Below are 26,266 nucleotides of genomic sequence, written 5' to 3'. Positions count from 1 at the left end.
CGCTGGCGGCCTTCTGATAGCTCTGAACTCGAGGGCCGACCACAGGTCTAAATCTCCTTTGTTGCTTGATTGACTACAGCTCTCAGATTCGGGTTATGCATTGAGGTGCTCCAATGTACTTTTCATGAACTTTCAATGAAAAGTTTAAAAGAAAGTGAACTGGGAATGATAGATTCTTTCTTTAAGGAGATTAGCTAATCCTGAAATTGAGACTAATTGTTTTTTCCTTCTCTTGTTTCTCCCTCAGGTAGTTAACGGACACACTGCACAATGCGTGAATACAAGTTAGTAGTCCTCGGATCAGGAGGTGTTGGCAAGTCTGCGCTGGTAAGTGGCCAACAACTTTCCTTTAACAGTAGTGCTTGCTAAGGTTAATCCATTATGTCATTTGTGATTTAGGCCTGTCACATTAATCAACATGTCGACTTATTGCACAATCATTTTTGGTGATGCAATATATATTGCTAATACATAAAACCAATTCTAGCCACATTTTAGCTAATAGAGGTTGCACACTATCTTTATTGGAGGTGTCAGTTTCAGTATGGTTAAAAACATTATAGTATTTGCTATAAATTATTATAGTATATTTTCATGTGGCTACCTGACAACTGAAAATAGATCTGGTAGCAGATATCATAGCCCTTAATTTTTACCTTGCACTTTTTTGTTAACATGTATTATTATTTACTTGTTTAGGATATGCATTTTCACATTCAGATTCCAATGCCTAATTATTAAATACTTAAAATGACTATTATTAAATTAAATATTCTTAACAATAAAATATTGTGTGTTCGTCTAGAAGAGTATGCATGTGATGAGATTATATTTCATGCCATTCTGGTATTATATTATGAGTGGCTTAAAATGGTCTTAAAAGGATAATATAGATGTTACAACAGTCCTATTTATGTTGGACAAGTGGCACCAACTTGTCAACAACAGTTTCAGTTTCAAGCGAATCCATCTGAGAGTGGTACTGTATATCCGATAACCAATGTATATTGATTACCACAATTCTTTAAATTAAAGTATTGTGACATTGTGACTACATGTCTAATAATTTGAAAAACAAATAGTAAAAAAATAGGTGTTACTTGGGCATGGGGCGGTATGAGATTCTCATAGTATCATAAAAATATGGTGCTGTGATTACTGCTCTAAAAATGTTAATTTTAAATGTCTTTGGAAAAAAACAACTTCTCCCCCATTCAACACAATATGTTTTATTTTAAGACACATTTTAAATATTTTGAAACAGTAAACATGTCCGGCTAAACAATACAAATAAATTACTGACTTCTGCTTGCTTCATTTTTTTCAAAAACACACATTTCTTTGTAACTTGAAAGAGCATCTTTGGATGTCTTTCTTTTCTTTGAATATGAAGTAAGCCACTGCACTGTTCCAGTCTACTGCATGCTTGGAAGATTTTAAAACTGTTTACTGAATCGTGGGCTGACCTGTAGCTTTTGATGTGGAGGGTCCTTTTCTGCTGGGGATACTGTTACCCTAAAAAACTAATTAAAATAGTGGTAAAAAACGTTGATTATATATCTTAGAAATGGTTAAACAGTACGAAACGTTGACTTTTCCAAACCCTTTTCAAACATTTTAAATAATAAAACTATTATGTCATAAAATGGAAAAACAAAAATTTGATAAGGCAGTGTGTAGCTGCTATAGGCTAGGTTGTTTTCCATCACGTGGTTCTGGTGATGCGCGTAATTTAGATGGAGGGCAGGAAGTAAAAATTGAATGGGAGACATGGGGGAAAGTCTGTATTTTTGCAATAAATACCATATTTCAAAGGAGCTATAAATAGAAAATAACCACGTATGTTGAGCATGATCTTTACATCATTTTCTTCTGATCTAAGATGTATTTGCCGTTATTGTGGTGGTAGATGCTGTATAAGCCATTACGTTACATGAAAACTACTATAGTAGTTACTATAGTGTTTGAAAGCATACTATAGATAATTACTTGAATTAAACTGTCGTGGTAATTATATTGTTGCTGTGGTAGAACACAACTGTAGTATTAAGCAAATTATTCAATAGGCTTCAGTTTTCTATGCTATAATTATACACGATCATAATGCACCACAGTTTATACTAATGTTACAGTATTTATTACAGTTTTATCAGTTTACTATGCTACAGTATTCTATATATATATATACAATATTCTAAGTTTTGTCACAAGGCTTGCATTTCTTTTTTGTTCATTTAATGAGCTTGCTTTCAGCAAACATTCACTGCTGCCGCTCACCTCGATGTTCACCTTATGATTGTTTATTCTGCCAAAACGCCAGTAAAGACATGGATTATTGCACAATAAGATGGAGATTTTTGCAGCGATTACATGGCAGGATTTTTTATTTATGTTCTCTTGGATTTTGTATAAATGGGGTGGCGTTTGTATCTGATTTTTATATGATGCACATGGCTAGGCCTGTATATAATAATTATTGGTGCTGTCAAATGAATTATCGCGCTCAAAAATGAAAGTTTGTACACATGGATGTATTAAATAAATGTTTATCATCTACCCCCTTTTCTTCTATTCTTCAGCCAGTTTTCATGAACTTTCCTCCTTTTATGAAGTAAAAACTTTTGGAACTCTATAAAAGCTGTTCAGCATTGATAATTTAGCCGATTTAAACAATAATAAACAACATAAAACAGAAGCATTTTGATGTCCTGATAGCGATTCCTATGTTGAAAAATCACTTCCTGTCCTTCATCTGAGTCTCATCAATGACGTTATGTGAAACCAACCAATTGCAGAGACAAAAATCATGTTGGAGAAGATGAGACTCTACCTTCAAGTATAATTTTAGAAATCCTAAAAATCTAATATTGTGTCAATCCACATGCAGACGCGAGTCTTATTGTTTGTCATTGGTTGATAAATTCAAAAGAAGAGTTTAGCCAAACACCGAGCGATCGTTAATTCATGTCAGTCCAAATCTGTGTGACTTCATCTGTTCTATGAAACCTGAAATATGATCGTTTTATTAAATGTCTTGTTTTTGCTGTGAAATAAGTAAAAAGGGTAAAAAAAACCTAGGTTTAACTGGAAAACAACCTTCAACATTCTTTTAACCCTTAGGGATTTGGCTTTACATTTAAAGGTTATCGGTTTTATAAGAAATATTGGTTTTATAAGAAATGACATCATGCATTGGAGGAAAGCTATATCATCTAACTGCAGAGCAACTGTTTTCTGTATCTGTCAATGTCTCTGGAGAGCATCTTTCCACAGTCAGCTCAGTAGAGGTTGTGAGAACTAAACTGGCCTGCATGTGGTCTGCTGCGCTGCCTTTTTTGAGCCACTCAAACATCACATAGCTGAGTCACGGATACAGCGAAATGACTGTGCCTCAGTGCATTGGCATTTGCTATTCAGTCAGCATAATATATGTCAGTATGGCATTGTGAAACCAAAAGCACATTGGCAGATCTCTCATCAAAATTCGGTGGGTCAGAACGACAAACCATTGGAAAGTTTCCACTGTATGCTATGCGAGAATACCAGATTCCAATATTAATTTACTCTGATGTTTAAAAACAGAGTGTTTCCTCATCTCTTATCATCAAGGTCGCTGTTTGCTTCCTTAGCTTGTTAGCACGCTAGTAATACCCAACGTCCCGCTGACACCACTTTGACCTAGTTTGTTCCATCCTAGTGAACTCAAATGGCTCACCCATTGGAGAGCAGCCACAATGGCCCGACCCACTCACCTCGGGGCCCAACAAAGACCCCATTGGCTGTATGTGTGCCACGGGGTGTGAGAACCACCCGCCTCTACCTCTTCCCTCTCAGGGCAGACCTCTTTTAGCGTAAAGCACATAGACTTTTATTGTCCATTAACTCTAATTGGAGCACTATGGATGGTCTGGACGAAATGGGCATGCAGAGTTAATCGTGTTGTAAATGCATTCCCATTAAGCTCCTGTCCTGGTTCATGAAGATGGGGAGAAAGAGGCAGGTCTGTAAAATCAGATGGTTACAGTGAAGGGGTCAGATTGGTGTCCTGTAATGGAGCTGTATAGACTGCAACAATGGCCATCCACTTCATAAGTGACCCCTTCCGAAATCTGAAGAAAAGACTAATAAGGGACGAATGAATAGACTAATTGTTCTGTAGATTATATGTTTAAATTAGTGTCTTTTTAAAGTATTGAAGGGTTTGAGTTTGTTTGATCAGCCATTTACAACAACTCTGGCTTAACCGATGGGAGCATTTTATATGTGTATATATATATATACACACACACACACACAGTTGAAGTCAGAATTATTAGCCGCCCTTTGATTTTTTTATTTTTTTATTTTCTTTTATTTCCCAAATTATTTTTACAAGAGCAAGTAAATTTTCACAGTATGTCTGATAATGTTTTTTCTTCTGGAGATAGTCTTGCTTTTTTTATTTTGGCTAGAATAAAAGCAGTTATTAATTTTTTTAAAACTATTTTAAGGTCAAAATTATTAGCCCCTTTAAGCTAATTTTTGACTGTACAGAACAAACCATCGTTATACAATAACTTGCCCAATTACCCTAATCTGCCTAGTTAACCTTATAAACCTAGCTAAGACTTTAAATGTCACTTTAAGCTGTAAAGAAGTGTCGTGAAAAATATCTAGTAAAATATTATTTAATGTCATCATGACAAAGATAAAATAAATCAGTTATTAAAACTATTATGTTTAGAAATGTGTTGAAGAATATAATTTCTCCATTAAACAGAAATTAGGGAAAAAATAAACAGGGCTATTAATTCAGAGGGGGCTAATAATTCTGACTTCAAATATATTAACAATAATAAAATACTAGAACTGCTTTCTCATACTCCTCTTTCTCCTTTTTCTCTTTCTCCTTTTTTTATTAGTATTTTTTTTTGTATCTGTGAAATGATACCTGGATAGTTTTTTTTTGTAAAACGGTGGTTAAAAAAAAAAAAAAAATCATTTATAAAATGTTTTACAATTGCCATGTCTTTACAGTCGTTTTTGTTAATTGATGCATTATTACTAAGAAGTATAGATTTTTTAACAGTAATGTTAGGAACAACAAGAAGAAGAACAACAAGTATAATACTAATAAACAAAAATCTAGTCTAGTTACTTTAATAGTAACTACTATTAAACTACTATTAAATACTATTAATACTACTATTACTATTAAAAATGAAATATTAATTCAGTAAACATATATTTTTACTTGACAATATTAATTTATCTTTAAAGGTGCAGTGAAGTGCTTTGAAATGTGTATTTTTTAAATTCGATGTTTGAGTAATCTCAGCTGAAACAAAGAAAGGGTGAGACATAGTGTAGCTCCTCCCCTTTAAAAAAACAGCCAATAGAATTTTGTTTTATCAGCCTACTTTTATTACACATGCATGGGCATGTCAGACAGTATAGAGCTATTGATTGGTCATGATTTGATGATAAACTGAAGTATGATGTGACGTGAAAAAAATGATAAATTTAGTCAGAAATAAAAAAGCACTTTAAATGTAAATTACTAAAATGCACTACAAATAAAAATAAAAATCTTTATATTTTCTAAATGTGAATGTTGTTACTGTTTTGTTGCGCACTAGCTTATATACTGTATGTCCTAAAAAACATCAATACTGATTTTAAGATCTAAAAAACTTTATTTTAATGTCATTGGACCTTTAAAAAATATCATTGTACATGTTGACACATTATACATTGCCAAATGTAATGCATTTATGGACATTTAAATAGCATATTTACTATTTGAATACTTTTGGTAGCTGTTACAAACTGCAATGGAGCTGCACAGCCTGCAGTGTGATTTATCTCAGCTGTGGTCCGTATGGTTCAGCTTACATGGTCAAAGAGCAGTGGGCAGGAAACCACGCTGAGGTCAGGTATTAGTGTCTATATGGTAAAAGTGTCATACGTTCATCCTTAGTCACCATAGGTGATGGCCTTTGATTTTTGTGGTCTGGTTCAGAGGTTACGCATATGTTTGTGTGTTCATGCTTGCGCTGCACCCTTGACTACAGCAACAGAAACAACTGAAGCCCTTTTCAAACATTGACTCCAACTGTTTGTTTAAAGGATCCAGGCACAAGTCACTGGCCTTTTAGTTCACCAGTCAGATGATTTGAGGTGGTCTGTGGCAGTGCAGAGAGATGGATGGATGATGGATTGGCAAAGCGAGCACAGAGTTAATGTGCCAGCTTAAATTGTTGAAAAGTTTGCAAAAAACTACGAAGCAGGACTTATTAATTATTTAGTTCCAATAATAATTTATCACAAAAAACACAGTGAGATTAGAGACTGTAATGATGCTTCGAATCAGTGGAATTAAATTAAAATTGAAACTGCCTTCAACACTCCAAAAATTATTTGGCTTAAATGAACTGAATAACACAATTCTTGAGATTTTTTTTTCAGGTCAACTTAATTTTTTTATGTTCATTCCACTAAAATTTCTTAGGTTAACTTAATCGATTTGTGTTCGGACAACATCAGTGAATTGTGGGGAACCTTGGGTTTTTTTTTTTCTACAGTTTTTTTTTTTTTTTTTTTTTTTTTGCAGAACATTTAATTTTAAATTGTAATGGTAAATCACAGTTTTACCATTTTATTTACATTGTTTTCCAATTTAGCCATGTTTAGAAGCTATTTTCGGTTCTATTCTCAAACATTATGCTATAATTGTGTTATAACCTTTATAGCTATTATCCTTAATAGATATGAATAAACTAGTATAAAATCTCTAAAATGCTTAATTTTAAAACATTATTGGATCTAAACATAATACTTGAATTTTATTTATAATAAAACATAAATAAATTGTGGTGATCAAACGGAGGGTTTTGTTCTCCAGCTTAACGTTACCGAAGATCACAAATGTTTTTATTTTCTTTTTCTTATTTTCAAGGCCTAAAACCAAAACCCAAAAGACTAACGTAATAACAAACCATTTCTGCCTCACTTTTGTATAACAAATAATTAGAAGGGCTTTTTTAATAAAAGCATGACCTTTCACTAATCCTTTGATACCCATCATCTCCACAATATTTGTTGCTTTTTCACTTGAAGTGGCTGCTGGGATATCAGCATGCTGAGCGTGCCTGTGTGCATTTGATCTAATCGCTGAGAGCAGAGCAATGTGTGCGTGCACACACACACACTCGTTCACACACACTCACTGCTCTTTGCTGGAACATTGTAATCAGTGGCCTCCATTGAATTTACAAGCCTTGTTTCCACATCTCTCTCTCCATATATGGAATATTTTTAGCCCACTGTCTCTCTCTCTCTCTCCCTCTCTCTGTGTGTGTGAGCAGTAGGCCTTATTTTAGAGCTACTGTTAGAAACCCAGCCAAAAAATTTGTGTGTATAAGGCTATGTTTACACTAGCGCAGTTTCATTTTAAAATGCACAGCTTTTACTATGGTTAAACCAGGCATTCACACTACACCGCAGGTTTTCACAATTGAAAACAGAGGCTTTTGGAAACATTGCAGACTCTGTTTTGGTTGGATAACTCTGTTATTCATTGTAGTTGAGACCAAACACATAGTTTTAATACTTTGCTGCTTACATCCATTGCCTGATTTGCTCTTCAGGATCATTGCGTATCTTTCTCTGATTCGTAAAGTACATAGTCATGTGATGAAAGCATGATGCTGAGACCGTAGAAATCACATTCTCTGTTTTCTTTCATTTTAAAAACAGCCATGTTTGATTTTAGTGATACTCTACCAAAATTAAACTTGACTAACTCTTAATTAAAAGACCAAAAATGGAGCATATTAAGATTTCGAAAATCAGTGATCGCATGCACACAATAAATTGTAGCAGTGCTATCTTTGTGTCGCAACCTCCAATCAAACAAACAAATTTACATCCATAGAAGAGCTTCAACTACGCAATTTAGGTTACACATTCTGCACCAAACTGCCAAATGACAATCTTATATGTCGATATTAAAGTTTCCATAAAAACGTTGGCAGAAAACCAATTGGTTTGCTAAACCATTATGAAAACAACAGTATATTTAGCTTTAACCCTTTTACCAGATCACACCGGTGTTATAAGACTAGACTGGTAGTTGGAGCATACAATCATAAGAATGTTCATTGCATCAAAAGATTAGCTGCTAAATTCACATCTGCTTTCCCAGCATTGCTTACGCAGAGAAAATATATTGCATCACTATTCCCAAAACAAACAATGTCTTTAAGTTTCACACATTTAAGTACAAGCATAACATATTTATTGTTTAAAATAATGTTTATAGTGTGTAAAATACACGCTGATGTCTATGGAGATGGCAACAATAACATGCTCCTTTAGGTTACTAGAATGTTTATTCTGTTCTTCTTCCAGTTAAATAGCCACTTATGTTCATGTATTTTGGGAGAAGTCGAATGATGAATTAACATGTTGTAAATCCAGCAGCTCTTAAATCTCCACTGCAGACTAGGCTAACATGATAGCAACCATCGTCAAAATCAAATAATGTGAAGCCGTTTGTACGAATATTTGAGAATCAGGGTATTGGATATTTTGCAATATAATTAGGATGTCTGTCAATATTGGCAGAATAAATAAAAACAAATAATGCTACATACTTAAATCATCAAGGCTGCAGTGTGTAACATGTTAAAACTGATCTGTCACCATTGAACCTTTAAAGCAATTCGTTCTAAAAAGAGTCACAAGAAATCTCATGCAGGTGGAATATTACATTAATATTGGATATTTATATTGCTAGCTATACTAGACACGTTCTTAAAAATGATTTAATAGTTTCAAATCTTATCTTGATTGTTTTTAAACACAGTTAATATTTAAAGGATTTACTGCCAACTTTCTCTTAATGCAGCTCAATTATAGTCAATTATAACAAATACCATCAGTATTTGTGTTACTGTGTATCGGCTAACATTTCAAACAGTAATTTTGTAGCTACTATTAGATACTGTCACGTGTTTTTGGTAGTGTAATGTGAACAATCTTTTGAGAAATGTATTGCAAATTCCAGTATGTACAAGGAACATTTTTATTCCAGAACACGGTGTTAAAACAAAATGCATTATTGTAAACACAGCCTTAGAGAGACACTAAAGCAGGCAGAGAGATTGAGGAGGAGAGCTGCAGGACAAGAAAGCAAGCGTATGTGCAGCTGACACTCGGGCACAGCATACACCTCGGGCGTCCTCACCGCTGGCCCAGGCACAAAACGGGCACACGTGCAAAATAATGTCCCCCCGCAGGTGCTCAGAGACCCGGATACAGCCTGGAGGTGCATGAGGAGTGAGCGGCCAGTAACAGAAACTAGGCATGCTTCACTGGATAGAGAGGGAGAGAGAGATGTTTTATAACTGCTGCTGGAATGCTTCGACTGAATGCTTGGTTTTGAATAAACATTCTTTGCAATTTTGTAGTCAATTAGAAAACTGGCCAAGCAGCGCGCTCTTGTGTGTTTGCATACGTCTCTGTTAGATCAGGCAAAACCATTTTATTTTTGGTTTTTACACAAATATTAATTGTATTTTATTATTTTAAATGAATAGAATAGTGTTGTATAGAGATTTTATTTCGAGAAATGTTTTGATTTCATCATAAATATCATTTTGTAAACCTAATATTTTTCTTTTTCCAAAAATAATAAAATGCTTTCTATTTATAAATTTAAAGCATCTCCAATCTCATATTTGTAATTTAAGTATTTCGTTTGCCTATGATTATTTTTATAAACTACAAGGAAAGTCATGGAATTTTGACATTGCATTTTCCAGGCCTGGAAAAGTTTAGGAAAACAGAAAAACCCACAAAGTTTTGGAAAAGTCATGGAAATTAGTATAACAAATATCTGTATACTTAAATTAGGGCTGCGCGATATTGGATAAATCTGACATTACAAGATTTCGCATTTCTGTGATATATATTGTGATGTGAATACAATTTCACCAGATGATTTAACTGGTTTATTTGGATTGATTGGGGGATTTTGTAGAGTGAATCTCGGATAATATAAAACAAATAAATTATACTAACATAGATAAATAAACTATAGTAAAGATAGCATAGTCTACAATGTATATTATTTAATTTTACAAAAAATGTAATCTTACAAAAAGAATTTAAAGTTACAAAAAATGTCTCGTGGCCGGATGTTTTAAAATTTGAAATATTGAAATGTTCACACTGTCACAAGCCTTTAAGGGGCATTTTGCTCAAAGATTAAAATGTACTCACTATTTACTCACACTTCACTTGTTTTAATACTATAGGAGTTATTAAATTATATTCTTTTTGTGTTCATTTAAAAAAAGAAAACTCATAAATGTTTGAAACAAGTGAAGGGTGTAATGAAATTTTGTCATTTTTGAGTGAACTATCTCTTTAAAAATGCATGCAGATGATAAACTTTTACTCCATTATGATTGAACTCTATATTAAACTATAATCCCAACATTGCATATCCTGCGATGTGACTATTGCGGATGCACACATTGTGATATCGATGCTGAAACGATATATTGTGCAGCCCTAACTTGAATATAGTTTAGTTGTCTTTATTTTTTGTTCTTGGCCACACTCACATTGTTAGTGCCTTGTAAGCATTATCAAAATAGATTGTTATGTGTATCATGATATGCTGTAATAAATTTGAACGTCATTGTTTTTCTTATAATTTACCATGCATATGTAGACATTACATGAAGCATTATGTCATAAAAATAAACATGCACTTGAAAGTTCTGGAAAAGTCATGGAATTTTAGTTGTAAAAATGTGTATGAACCCTGAAACTATTATTATTATTACTATTACTATTATTATTATTATAAATAATTGTTATTTGTTTACTCCTTAATTTAAATTTTAATTTACTTGACTTAATTGTTTTTTATAATGTTGTATGTGAATTATTGCTTATTTACTATTTTAGAATCTTTTTGTTAATACCTTTACACAAATGTGCCTTTCGGGTGGACTATCCCTTTATAATTATTTGATTAACCAGCCTTGTCTTGTCAGATTTTACGCAAGATGACATTAGCGGCCCATAATTTGACAGCTCACAGGCTCTAATCTAAATTCATCAGTCATCAAGGCTCTTGTTTGATTTGCTGATGCTCTTTTTCACATGGAGGCATTAGGTAAACAAATGCTCTCGCGTTCACTAGGACAAAGCCTCCTGTACGAGACTGACATCACCTGCCTCTTTCTCTATCCGTCTCCTCCTCTCCTTCCCATCAGGCCATTGTCTTCCGCCCACAGTTGATCAGCATCTTAATGCGTTTCTGTTATGTGTGGATCCTTGTCCAAATAGAGCTCTCATTAATGAATCAATCATGGGTGAAGTGCGAATCAAAGAGGACGATGAAAAGAGCCACGGGGGCCCTGAAGCTCCTGCACCTGTGGGCAACATCATTTTCATATTGTACAATAACTTAACACATCCTGTGAGGTCATAGCAGGGATGATTGATTTTAAAGGGGCGGTTCATTCAAAATCGACAAATTGCTATTGACACCATGGGCCCAATTCCAATCCTATTTTTTACCCCTACCCCTACCCCTTCCCTTCCTGTGCATTTACATCGTGGCTGTATTCATCTGTGTAAACACACAAAAAACAGCATTAACATTATAGCAGGCACTATAAAAAGCCTATTCCTAGCCAATAGAAATTTCAGACAGGGGATTCGAGTGACATATGATACTATGTTGTGGGACTGCTATACAGAAGTTATTATTATCGATTGTAGATTGCATATTTTCAAAATTAGTTTTTTTAATAGTTTTTTTTTTAAGGATGATGTTAAAACATGAACGCCGTTATGAATGTATTAAAGCATATGCTTGTGTTGGCGCCAAGCCTAGTGGTGCCAGCATACAGCACAATCGTGCTCATGGCGACCCGAGTTTAATTGCTGGCTCTAGATCCTTTGCCAACCCTTCCCCTCTCTCTGCTCTCAATACTTTACTGTCTGAAATCTTCACTGTCTTATCTCAATTAAAGGTGAAAAATAAAAATAAAAAAACATATGCTTGTTTGTTGTAAAAATTCGTAATTATGACAAAAAGTCTCCTTCAGTGTGCAACCCTGTAGCCGTTGTAGATTGTGTATTCTAGGAAATTTTCGTACCTCTTGGTTTAGAGTGTGGTCCTGAAAAATCTCTGTATCAAGGGCTATCTAGCCCTTCTCCTTAGCCCTACGCCTTCAAGCTAAAGAGAATTAAGACACCCCTACTACTTCACGTGAACGCGCAAAACAAGGGGGCATTGCTAAGGGGTAGAATTGGGATTGGGCCTTAATATACTTTAAGAGAAGCATGTGCTTATCAGTGATTCTAGAATTGCAGGTACGTTTTATATCTTATAAGGTTAAACTTCTAGTTATTTAAAAAATAATAATAATAAATTTATAAAACTGTATGAACGCTTTCTCTAAAAATAATGTTTTATGTGTATTTTTTTTATGTTAACTTAAAGACCTTCACTATACCTAATTTTATAGTTCCTGCCTTCTGAACCATTCTAAGTTAAACACACCTTTACATTAAATCTATTTTCTGTATTATTTGTAACTTCAGTATTTAAAAAATATTTTTTTGTCTGCCCCTATATGTTTTGGTCAACAACATCAGTTCTAAAAAGGCCTAATAATCTTTAAAGCACTGAAAGAAAAAGCATGTGACTTGCTCAGTGATGTTAATTTCTTTGGCGGGAAACTCTGGAAGACATTCAGGCATGTCAATAGTCTTCTCTCATAAATTTGTACAAAATGTTTAGCAAACACCAATACTACATTACCATATTTTCAACTGTTATTGTGATATTTTAGTTAATTTCTCATTCCCTTTTTATAAAAAAATAATATTGTGAAAAATGTGTACAATTCTGTTTTAGAAATGTGATGCGGTGTTTGATTTGAAGTTGGCATCTTAAGCTAACACACACAATGGTGAAAAATGTCAGCTCTGTTAATATCTACTCAGTTGATTTAATGTAACTTAAACTTTTAATACTCTAATAATCGATGTAGTTTTCTGTAGTTATTTAGACTGTATGAATCAAAGAGGACCACAGCTGACAATCTTCTTTAAGAGACATTTTACCAGAAACGTACATTATCTGTCCCTGAAATAAAACATAAATACAGTGAATAAAAAGTATTTCATCCCCCCAAAAAATCTATAAAGGTTGATTTCTGTGAATTGTTCTGTAAAGTAATATGTCATTTATTTGGTTCTCAGATTTTTTTTTCTCTATTAAAAGCATTTTACAAATTTAGAAAACTTTGTCATTGTCCTTGTCCTCAGCAAAACTGAACGTACAGCTTTAATACTTTTGTTATTTAGAAAAAGATACTTCAGAAATAGCAAGGTTAAGTTATGTTTTAAATCAGTTGATTAAAAAATGATAAATTCCACAAATAAATACTACTATATAATACAAATAATGTACAATTGTCTCCATGTTTCGTTTAGTCATGTCATATTTACAATAAATTTAACATAAAATGCATGCAGTACACCTTAAAGATGATGACTCAAAGGAAGTGATTTAATGAAGAAGCTGACAGTGATCAAGGATGCGTTCTATCATTGAATTGTATGATTTTAAGCTTGTTTTGTAGGATTTTTTAGAGAAAAACAAGCTTAAAGGTCAGGCCATCACATTTTATATAAGTGAAAATGTACGTTTCTTGTAGAATTACCCTTAATGTGCTACTGACCCGCCCATGATTGTGAAGGACTTTGGGTGTATGGCCATACACAATACATGCGCTATCTAAATACACAGTACTTACTGTCACCGACATCTTGATTGGGATGGGAGAAAGTAAATTACCACATGTTTTCATTTTAGGCTAAATTATTATTTTGTTTCAGCCCAATGGATTGTCAACCGCCTGCGATTTACCTTCAACCTCTGGATATCATCTATAAGTCGTTCTATATTTAAATAGCCAGTTAATTGCTTGGTAACCAGTTTCCCAGCAACATCGCAATGCTTTCTGTTCTCCTGACCAGCAAGTGTAGGTTTCACTCCTGGTCTGTTTCCATGAAGTGGCTATTCTGTTATATCACATACAGCCCCTACTTGGTTTTCAGGATGAAGAAAACAATGATACTCAGCACTTGTTTGTCATATAAGCAGACGCAAAACCTTAGGAGTCTTTGAATTGGAAATCCCCCATCAGCCACTGGAAGTGAAAGTGTTTTTATGCTGTGTCAACATGCCAGTGTTTGAGTATCGTGGCGTTTAATGGAGATGTCTTTTTCTCTTTGTTTTTCCTTCTCTTCCTCCTTTCTCTCGCTCTGCAGACTGTTCAATTTGTCCAAGGGATCTTTGTGGAGAAGTATGACCCTACAATAGAAGACTCGTACAGAAAGGCAAGTTCTGCATCATTTCTATTGTCAAACCACTGTCTTAATAATGGATTCCAGACTCAAAATGCAATTGACTGTTTTCCTGGGCCAACACACGCACACAGTACAGTGACACAGGGCTGTTAGTTGTCTTTGTTTCCTAAAATAGTCTGTGGCATTTTTTTTAAATATAAAAATTGGACAAAAATATTGTTTAAGTTGCATTATCAAAGAAAGGCATTCAGATTATATGATTTATTTTGCCAGAGGGGTAAGAAAATACATCACACAAAAAATTAATATCTCACAATGTGATTGCTCACATTAATAAATATTAATACATACTAACATATCTTTAAAATACGCATATTTGACTAGGGTGACACTATAGCACTCTGTCACCTTACAGCAAGAAAGTCGCTCTGGCTGTCCCAGCTGGACTTTCTGTGTAGAGTTTGCAAGATGCTCTTGTTTCCCCCACAGTCCAAAGACATGTGCTATAGGTGAATTGGATAAACTAAATTGGCCCTAGTGTATATGTGTGATTAAGTGTGTATGGGTGTTTCCTGGTACAGGATTGCAGCTGGAAGGGCATCCGCTGTGTAAAACAAATGCTGGATAAGTTGGCGGTTCATTCTGCTGTAGTGACCCCTAATGAATAAAGGGACTAAGCCAAAGGAGAATGAGTGAATGAATGAATATTTGACTGAAATACTTTGTGCCGTGTAAGAAACTTGTATTATTCTGATGATATTTGGCAACCAAATAAATACGAATGCATTAAGAAGAAAAACAATCAATTAAATTAAACATTTAGTTTATCGTTCTGTTTCTCACCTATAATGTGACAAAAAAAAGCTAGCAAAACTTTCAAAATGAATTTTGGCTATAAATAAATGTATAAATGTTCAAATAAATACATATTTAAACAAATTCATTGATTAATTCATAAATAAATAAGTCAAGTTTTCTCTATTGTCATTTAATATCCCAAAATGTGATTTTGTTTTTCATAAATAATCATTTTATCCCACAGTTGCTACATTTTTCTTCCCGTTTTACTCTTATTTACTGATATTTTGGGTTTTATATTTCAAATATTATTTTTATAGACTTTCAAAGATCACACAATTATTAAAGAAAGAAAGAAAGAAAGAAAGAAAGAAAGAAAGAAAGAAAGAAAGAAAGAAAGAAAGAAAGAAAAAAAGAAAGAAAGAACGAAGGAATGATGCGTTTATATTACCAAAAATCTCACAGACAACACAATCAGATATTACAAACTATCAACGCTATCAAACTAGCAGTTTTTTATTGGTCAACACAGTGAATTACTCTATGGATAATTTGCCAAACAATAAGAAGTTTGACCACAGTTAAAGGTGCTGTATGTAGGTTTTTGACTCTTCTAAAGCAAGTGAACCTTCTTGTTTATCTGAATAACAATGCTAATGTCAGATATTCTGAAACTGTGCTTTTCATGCCAGAACGTCAGGCTTCGTTTTGGTATTTCATTCATTTGACCACTGAGTGTCAAACTTACATATTGCACCTTTAAATTTCCATATAGAGCATTTCAATGCGGTCATGTCATTGGCCCTTGAACATTTCCTGCTTGTTATCAAACTATTTCATAGCAGTAATAAGAGGCAATTCAATCATAACTTAATGTTAAAACAGCTATCATACCCTTATTTATCAACATATGGCTCTTTTTGGATTCTCAGACACTATAGAAATTAAAAATGTAAAACAGGAAATACCTTAGGACCATTGTGTTTGCTTACATCCCTCAAAATGGTCTATAAAGCATCATATTTGAGTCTACAGCTAAAGACAGTCAAACTGTCTTACAAAATCCTATGTAGATTTTGCATGTGCTTCCAATTTCCAATGACCAATTACTGTAATAACACAACAATATGCGGATGCTCATCAGCTCTATATGTTCAAACTGTTAAACAACCTATAGTTACACGAAACCTAAATGGCTACAGCCCTTTGCATCAAACCTTAATGGCCCCCATTATAATCAATGAAGCTGCCTATAATCAATGAGCTGAAAAGGGCCTTCTGTGACAGCGCTTGCAGATTGTTTTCTGCTTGTGTCAGACTTTTTCAAATTGCAGATCCATATCATGGCAGAATCTCAATCAGCAGACACATTTCTGCAGGACGTAACGCACGTCAGAAAGCTGCAGCGTTCGATGAGGTTTATATTTGTAGGGCCTCTGTCCAAGGCTCAGAGACAAAGGCCCAATCTAAAAATGAACGTTCAGTCGACAGTGAAAGGAAGTGTCATCTTGACCAGTGCCTCCCTTCCTTACAGTCGCTTACGCTCGTGTCCAGTGGCCACTTCCTGCTGTTGACGAACAGAACTACAGTTTATTCCTGGACATTTCCTATGCTGGGGATATGGTGGCTCTAAATGTTTAAAATTTAAGACACAGTTATAATATTTACCTGAAACCGAAATATTTTTTAATAAAAACATACTTTTTGTCTACTAATTGTGTATATTTACTAAAATGATCAGCTAAAATAAGGAAAATGTTGACAAAAACTAATTGGACAGACACTAAACAAACCGACACAACAAAATTATTAAAGAAAATTTTACAATTGAAACATTTAAAGTGTTAAAACTAGATAAGCAATTAAAACATATACACCGACCCACGCATATACATGACTAATCCAAATAAAAAACGAACCACAAAATGATTAAGTGAAGTGTTAAAAGTCAAATATTGAACATTTTAACAGTCTGGTGATTCAGAGGGAAAGTGAGCTGCTGACAGGAAGTGAGCAGTGCTGGAATGTTCCACTGTGATCTCTGTGGGGGGAGAAGATGAGCACTAACAGGCTCAAACTAATTGCAGGCTGTATTTTAATAATGCAACACACAATGACAGTCAGATTGATGATGTTTTTCTGCTGTTTTTCATGTCTGTGCAGCAAGTGGAGGTGGATGGACAGCAGTGTATGTTGGAAATTCTGGATACTGCCGGAACGGTAAGTTAGACTTAAGTGGACATGTATTGTGTGTGTGTTTGTGTGTGAGTGAAAAGTATAGTACGTTAACCATTAACACCAAGGTGGTGTTAACATTCTCATCCTCTAATTTTGTTATTTTTTATTTTTCTGCATTAAATATTGCGCTATGAATACCGATTCAGAAGATTGTTTGAATTGCTCTATTTTCTGGCGAGTCTAAAAGTTTTCAGGTCCAAAAATTTAATGATCACAATGCAAAAAAAAAATGCTTTTCTTATTTTTTCTCTTGTTTCTGGTCCAAATATCAAAGAAAATTTTTTAGAGCAAGTAAAACATATTGTTTAGTTTTCACCGTCAGAAGTAATATGGGAAAATTAGGAGTTTTTTTGCCTGTTTTAAGGAAATTATCTGTCAGTGGGATAAGTGAAATAACCTTGTTTTTGCTTTGAAATGTAGATGTTTGGACTAGAAACAAGATAAAATTCTAAGTAAGAATGTTTTTTTGCATAAATCCTGTAAAGTCCATATAAATACAGTGATTAAAAACAACAATGTAGCTCCTGGTCTACTATAATTCAGACTCAACATTGCATATCTTTGGGATGTGACTATTGTTGATGCACACATTGCGATATCGATGCTGAAACGATATCTTGTGCAGCTCCACTATGAAGTTATTTTAAAACATCTCTATAAATTTTTAATAAAAAACTTGTATTTTAAAAACCAAAAATACAGTTCGAATCATATTTTAAGTCTTTTTTTTTATTACATTTAAAGTTTACCTTTATCATTGCCTTTTAAATAAGGGGGCAAATGAAAATCATTTGTGAAAGTTTTATAACAATTATAAAAAAAATCCCTTATAAATGTTTTTATTATTACCGTCAAAGTATTGTTCAGCTTTCATCCATTTAATTCTCAACAATAATATGCTTTAAATGGAAGTAAATTCAATATTTTTGGCGTGTTAATCTGCCGATGAGTCAACAACATCTAGATAATGTGATAAGAACAGCTTTCATTTCAAAGCTTTAAAGATTTGTCATTTCAGTCATATAATTGCCTTCAGCTAGTGTTTCAGATAGTGTTTGAATTTCCCATGATGTCACAGCCCAGATAAAATCTTGACTGGTAACTGCCAGCGTCGGTGTGCATTAAGTCATTCGTGTTAACTTTTAACCAACAATCAAAAGCTTAAATGGCTAGTTTAGATTCAAAGACTTCAACAAAAAAGTACCAGATTTAAAATTTAAACACTCTAATCCTTTTTTGTTTTGCATTTGTGATGACTTTAGCTCACATGATCATTTTCCCCAGCTCTCCCCCTTGCTGTAAGTTAATTGATAACAAACTGTGCACATGTCCATCTTCATGGCAATCCTCATCTTGTACAGGTGCGCGAGGTCACCAAGCCGTTTTGGCCCCTATGGGGGATAAAGACATGTTTTCAGTTTCACAAGCCCCCGTTTTACAACCCCAAGTTTGATGACAGATGGTGAATGTTGTCCTTGGGCTCTGTGTGCCAGAATGAAGCCACGGTCAAGTGAAACTGAGCCAGAGAAGCGGAGAATATTCCTGTCGGAGATGCACACTACAAATTGGCTAGTTTTTTGCACAGTAGAATTGGATATTGTTGAGCAGTGCTAGTTCCAAAAAAAACATACTGTGGAGTATAAACTTAAATGCCGTGGGTGAGGACAAACTAGAAAAGTCAAAAGTGGAAGCTGAGAGATGACAATTTATTTTAAACTTTAAAATACAACAGCTAATTTACAGTGTAAAAAATGCTGAGTTTCATAAAACTCCATGTTTTGCCAACACAAATCCTTTACGTGGATTGAACATAAAACAAATAATAAAAAACCTTAAGTATTGTGTTGTTTCAACTCATTTTAAAGAAGTAGTTTACACAAGCAGTATAAGTTTTTTTTGAGTGCAAGTCAGTGTCAGGTCGTATAAATCATTTTACAGTTACTAGGGATAATTAAATACGTCTCACACAGGTCAGTGGGCTTGACAAACCACCTGTAGAAAACACACTGTCTCATCTCAGTTAGAAAACAATAAAAAAAAATCACTATGCATTATGCACTATGCATAAAGGTATGGGTTGATAAACCATCTGTAGATGTTGAACACTCTTCTCTTTCTCTTTCTCTATCTCAATATTTGTGTATAAAAAACACTCCCCCTTAAGGCTGGTGCATGCTTCTGCATCGAGTGATCGGCATGACCCATGCCACACGTCTTGCTTGTAGCCGTGCATTTATACTTCTGCAACCTTAATGTACAAGTAGCTAAAACTCACTCATTCTAAACACCTAACAAAACTTTCCACCTGGACCTCCTCCACGGGACTCCACACTTGTAAACACTCACTCCAGTGGGTTTGCGTGGCTCTCACCACCACACACACTCGTCAGTGCTACCAAGCCGACCAATCACAGAGCTTGCGCTACGCATCGTTGTGAAATGTAGTTAAATTTTTGAGTGGCACGGCCACGACGAGGGCTGTGCGATCAAACACAGGCTGCGCCAAGAGTGTACACATGCGCTTGACATAATCCAGCTCTGCCTTTATTTTAATTACTCATTTCACAAGCTGTTTCACTTGGATATGTCACAATATGAGAAAAGGACAATCACAACTTCTGCTTCATCCCAACTTTAATCTCGACTAAATGCATACAAAATAAATGTTTTTGTTTACATAATATACACAATGATATTAATCATTGTTGTCCTAAAACTATTGAAGAACACACATTTTTGTCTTAAGACAATTTAAAAGAAAACATTTTTTGATCCACTTATTTGTGAATCATTTAAAAATATCAACATGTGTGTGCAGTTATGTATACATAATAATTATGCAATGTACACATATATTTATTATATATATATTATATTATTTACAAATACAAACCTTTACACAAAATTTTTACACAATAAGTTGCAATTAATTGATAAATATAGCACAAATTTTTGCATTTGGCTAAACAACTAAAAAAGTTTATCGTGGCAAAAATGTAAATGCATTAAAAATATATTAAAATATGTTAAAAGTGTGTGCATTTATGGTGGTGGATGAGGAGATTGCCGCCAAAAATGTGTAAAACGCCTTTAAGTGTCCAGAAAAGCGTTAAATAATTGTAAGGAATTATTATTTATATAAACATAATACTAAAATATACAGAGTACACACATATATTATGCAAATACAAACCTTTATTTTGTACAAGAGTTAACCGTTAAACAGCACTAAATCACAAATAAGTATGAATACCTTGCTTTTGTGCAGTATTTGTGCCTGTTCATACACATTTAACATTGAAGTGTTTCAACAATAATAATAATCTTAGCATATGTTCATTTTGACTACCTTTAAAAATGGAAAAATGGACAACCTTCAAACATTTAGCATAAAATAAGTAATCAATATTTAGCATAATCTACTTATTATTGTTTTTTTTAAGAAAACACATCTCAAAACGAGATGTTTTGAAGAATGTTAAAGCTGCCCGTTTCTTTGATATGAATAGTGTTGTTGTTACACCCCAGTGCTCACAAGGACCTAACAAAAAAGAGTGACACCCAAGAAAGTCAAAATTCATAATTTATTAAAGAAACAGCTTTAAACAAGTTATAGCAAAAATATGTAAATGTAGCAGTAAAGAATCCGTGGGGTAATAAAAAACTGTAATAAATAAAGCTGATGGTGACCAAAAGCTATCAAGCTCTAAAAAAAGATTAGTTTGTCATGGAAGAAAGAAAGAGTTCATTGAGTTTATCTGTGTGGATTTCTCCTCCGCAATCTCTAAGCTCATGCCCACTCACTAGCAGGTTTAATGAGACACTGTCACGTTCTCTGAGGAAAATAAATCATTCTCCTCCGTAGCCATCCCTACACATACAGTACACACTTTACAACCATGTTTATTCTTCATGTTTTCAGCAGATCTGGCCACACATAAAGCTGAGGGACTACAATGTGCTTTTGGCTGTATTAACGTTACATCACACCTTATTAGGTCACATACATATACATACTGTATATGTGTCTGTATAATGTGTGTTCCCAAGTTGTTATATGATGGATATCGGTTCTGCATTCTGCATAAAAAGGGTGTATTTTTTTAATTAAACCTTACTTTAAAAATTGCAATATTTTTATACATTTAAAACCGCATTTTTTTGCTGTAAACCAAAGCTAAATTTTCAGTTTTCTTTTCAGCTTCATAATCTTTCAGAAATCCTTCTGATGTGCCATAACTGTTGAAAACAATTGTTTTTAAGGAAACCGTTCTTTGATCTTTTTAAAAGAATTAGAATATTCTTATCTGATTTATGTATCTTTTATACTGACTTTTGATCAGTTTAATGAATCCTTTTCAAATAAAAGTGTTCATTTCATTGGGAGGAACAGTCATATTGACTAGAAGTACTGATTAAATGGAATTGTACTGTAAATTACGTATTGCAGAGTTTCTGGATTTTTTACATGGAATACATTTTCCTTTTAAACAATTGGTGCTATTATGGTTTATTAAAATTTACTAAGGCACTGTGAAAATTACTTGGTTGCTTTGAAAATTAAATTGAATCAAATTAACCTCAAAAGTAATTTATTATGAGTTAACTTACAAAAAACTGGCCTAAAACAGCTTGTATAACATAAAAATAAATAAGTTGGAACGTTATTAACTTAGTTTAAGAAGTTTTAAATCACATAAAAATGTGTGTCTTATTGATCATATCATTTTTACAGTGTACTGCTTTTATTATGTATAAAAAAATATTCAGTCAGGTTAAGGTTGTTTTTTAAAGCATCTCCATGTGGTCATGTTAGGTATTGCAGCTCTTTGCTGTTGCACTACACACAATCAATTCAGAAAGGTTTTAATGTATGCTTCAGTGTGTGTTTATGAATTATACAGAATATTTATATATTTTTTATTATTTATAATCCTTACTGTTTAATATAAAACTATAAAAAGAACTCACTGTCTTTACCCAATATCTTGTTACCATAAGTTGCTTATAATCGCAATGAATTATTTTGGCTGGTCCCTTGATTGAACTCCTCCGTTCTCTGTGTAAACTCATCCTCCTCTTCGTTCTCTCCCACTCAGGAACAATTCACAGCCATGAGGGACCTGTACATGAAGAACGGCCAGGGCTTTGCACTAGTTTACTCCATAACAGCACAGTCCACCTTCAACGACCTGCAGGACTTGAGAGAACAAATTCTGCGGGTGAAAGACACAGATGATGTGAGTCTTCATCCACACTTCACTATTGTGCAAACTATACCATGGACTTTGGAGAAGCCCACTATTTGGGGAATGGGGGTTTGTACGCTTGCGTGTGCCTCAAAACAGGACTTGCAGTGACTTATAAAGATACATAACAGCTTAAAGTTTATTCACTTGCTTTATGCAATCACTATATAGGATAAATCTCAACTTTACAAAACCCAGTTATACACCATAATAATAACTATAAATTAGCTGTTTTTTGTATTTAGTGATTAATTTTTATTTTTCACCATTTATTTATGCTTTTGAATTGCATTATTGGACATTGATCTTGCTTCCAACAACTTTTAACCTTAAAAAGTTTGAAAAAGAGACTTTTATAAACATTTTAAATAGTTTAAAGTGATATATTGTCAGGGTTGGTGCTATGGATTATGGTACAAAAGCCTTGTAATAAACTTCCAGTACATTAGCTGTTTTTTACAGACTTATTTCTCTCTATATTATTTCTTATATAGTATTTTAAACTACTAAAAATGTGAATGAAAGTCCCTTTGTTAAAATATAGAGTTGGATTTTCAACATTAAAAGTCAACAGTGCAGAGATCCCATAATTCAATTCACAACCGTAAATAAATGGAAAACACTTGTGAATCACAAAATACAGAAGCTGCTAATTAACACATGAAACTATAAACAGCCACCAATACTCCTATTGATTTATTCTAATGGCATTTATAGTCATTTGTACTGAGGTTAAATAGGTTTAAATGGTGAATTAATGAATATCCTTGCAATTTTACACATAATAATCCACAATGATCATGACACCAAACTGAAATCGCACATCAAAATAACACGCTGTCAAATCTTTCACATTTTCACCTACACAGTTTCATAAATCAAGTTTTTAAGGAAGCCCATAGTCTTCTATCTGGTCTATAGTTCACACCCTGCACTTAACACTCAACTTTAGCTTTCATCGTGGCTTGTTTTTAAAGCCACCCTGAGCTCTTATATGCTAGCCAGCGTCAATAATGGTGACCTCTCTGCTGCGAGGGGGGTCGTCTTTGTTGATTTATAAGGACAGAGGTATTGGCCTTTGCTGCTCTGTTTGACAGCTTTGGTTGGGCATGCAGTTTAGTAGTTGAGTTTACTTGTGCATGCTTTTTTTATCTTATCCATTTCAGAGATGTTATCAATAGATGTTTCTAGCGGTTCTTGTTTATAAATGTGTAATGTAACTGCACAAACTCTATAGTGTAAACATGAAGTCTCTTTTTTTATTGTCTTAATTCTCAAATAGTTTTACACTTTCATCAGATATATGTCAGAGATTATACATCCGAGTACACTCACATATATAAGCACAAATTCAATATACAGTACTCTCTTTCTCTTTTAGCAATATATGCTTTCCTTTTGTGCGCATTTAAACTAATGTTATACAAAATAATAAAGAATAAATAAAAGAAAAGAAAAGGAGAGAGACAAATAAGTAAAATAAGTGAATACATAAAATAGGATATACATACACATAAGCAACAAAACTATGTACATGTAGGGAGTGATTCTTTTTTTAAGCTAACATTAAAGTTCAGGTCTATGGGATATTGCGTAATTGGACCCTTTTTCCCAGAATGAAATAAATTGTTCCAATTTTCTGATTTACAAATGTGGTGGTTTCCTCCATTTTATGAGTTTTCAAACATGAATTCTCTTAAACCTTTGAGGGTCTATACTTGAGCACAGATAATGGAATAAAATTGACTTTTTGTGAACATTTTATATGACACAAAAATTAAGACGATTATAACAAAATTGTTTAAATGAATCTTTTAATTAGGTAATATTTTATTAAATATAGATTAAGACAATAATAACGTCTGTTTAAAAACAAATATAGATAAATTATTAACTATTAATAATAGTGTCAAAGTGCAATAATAATGTTGACATACTACCTAAATATTGACTATTTCAAAATTTTGACAAATATTAATAAAACAAAATAATTATTCTGAACTTTTTTTATTAATTGTATAATGGCTTAATAAAAAAGCTTCTTCAGTCTGTTTTGACCTTTTTATTCAGATTAATTGATGTCAGATTCTTTCGAAACCTTTGTTATAATTTATGATTTATTAAAATATCTTTCGTCACCAAATCAAAAGCCATATTAGCGCTTCTAAGAGCTTTAGGGAATTTTCAATAGGAACACAGCATAGCATAGCACAACATAGCATAACATATAACATATTACATAACATATAGCATAACGTAACTTATGACATAACATATAGTATAACATAGCATAACATATAACATAAAATATGACATTACATAACACAACTTATAACATATGACATAGCATATGGCATAACATAACATAACATAACATAACGTGACATAACATAACATTTAGCATAACATAGCACAACATATAACATGAAATATGACATTACATAACATAACTTATAACATTTGACATAACATATACAGTAGCACAACGTAACATATGACATAACATATAGCATAACATAGCATAGCATAACATTACATAGCGTAGCATATGACATAATATAGCTAACCTAATATAAAATAACATAACAAAACAACATAACATAACATATTACATAAAATGACAGAACACAACATATAGCGTAGCATAACATAGAATAACATACAACAACATATGGCATAACAGCATAATATAGCACAACGTAACATGACATAACACAGCAACATAGCATAACATAACACATAACATAGCATAACAGCATAACTACAGCGTAACATATAATAACATATGACATAAAAGCGTAATATAGCATAGGATAACATAGCCACATTACAACATAGCATAAAATAACAAAATGTCATAACATAACACATAACATAGCATAGCATAACATATAACATAGCAGAACACATAACATGATAATATAGCATAACATATAACATAACATAGCATAGCATAACATAAACCGTAACATAACATAACATGAAAAAGATAAATGATTATCAGTGAACAAATCTAACTTGTTCACCCCTGTAAAATTACAAATAATTGACTTCCTGTTGTTTTGACACTGCCAAATGTGTGAACATCCTTTTGTCACAAATTTGGTTGAGCTTGGATTGAAACATGACGAACAATGTTAAAGGAAATCAGTCCCTGTGAAAGGTGTGTCGGTGTGTGTGTGTGTGTGTTTGAGAACTGGTTCTGAATGGATTCTGAGAAAGATGATATAATGTGATGACCTCAGTTGACCTGTGTTATTTTAGTCCACTTCCTGAACTCCGCTGATTTGACTGTGGGCGTTTAGGTTATTTATTCCATCTTTGCAACCTAGTTCACTTTTTGTATTCGGTACGCAATTTGTTAATTTCCCTGTTACCTTGAAAATATCTGCTGAAAGTAAAGGCAAATGCTGCATCTTACAGTTTCACTTCTGCTGTGATATCTGAATGGTTTCACTGGAGTTGTGTGGGAGTTTTTTTTTTGTGTGTGTGTTTGGTTTTATATGCAAATATGAATGCATGTTGAGCTTTAAAATGACCAAAGGGATTTCTTTTTCTATTAAGGGAGGATAACAGCTGCTGTAAATTGTGGC

General features: G+C 33.4%; 1 protein-coding gene across 1 annotated transcript in view; it reads left to right on the top strand.

Annotated features, from left to right (window-relative positions):
- Nucleotides 1-26,266, top strand: part of rap1b (RAP1B, member of RAS oncogene family) — an 85,874-nt gene that overhangs the window by 46,367 nt on the left and 13,241 nt on the right. The window contains 4 exon segments of the mRNA NM_199533.1: nucleotides 248-327; nucleotides 14,350-14,418; nucleotides 17,350-17,406; nucleotides 22,524-22,664. Of these exon segments, the coding sequence (NP_955827.1) occupies nucleotides 271-327; nucleotides 14,350-14,418; nucleotides 17,350-17,406; nucleotides 22,524-22,664 (324 nt within the window). The 5' untranslated portion in view covers nucleotides 248-270.

The sequence above is a fragment of the Danio rerio genome, chromosome 4 (assembly GCF_052040795.2).
Source record: "Danio rerio strain M-AB ecotype USA chromosome 4, GRCz13ab, whole genome shotgun sequence".
Taxonomy (NCBI): Eukaryota; Metazoa; Chordata; class Actinopteri; order Cypriniformes; family Danionidae; genus Danio; species Danio rerio.
Note: the sequence above shows the minus strand (reverse complement) of the source record. Positions and strands in the feature narration are given on the sequence as shown.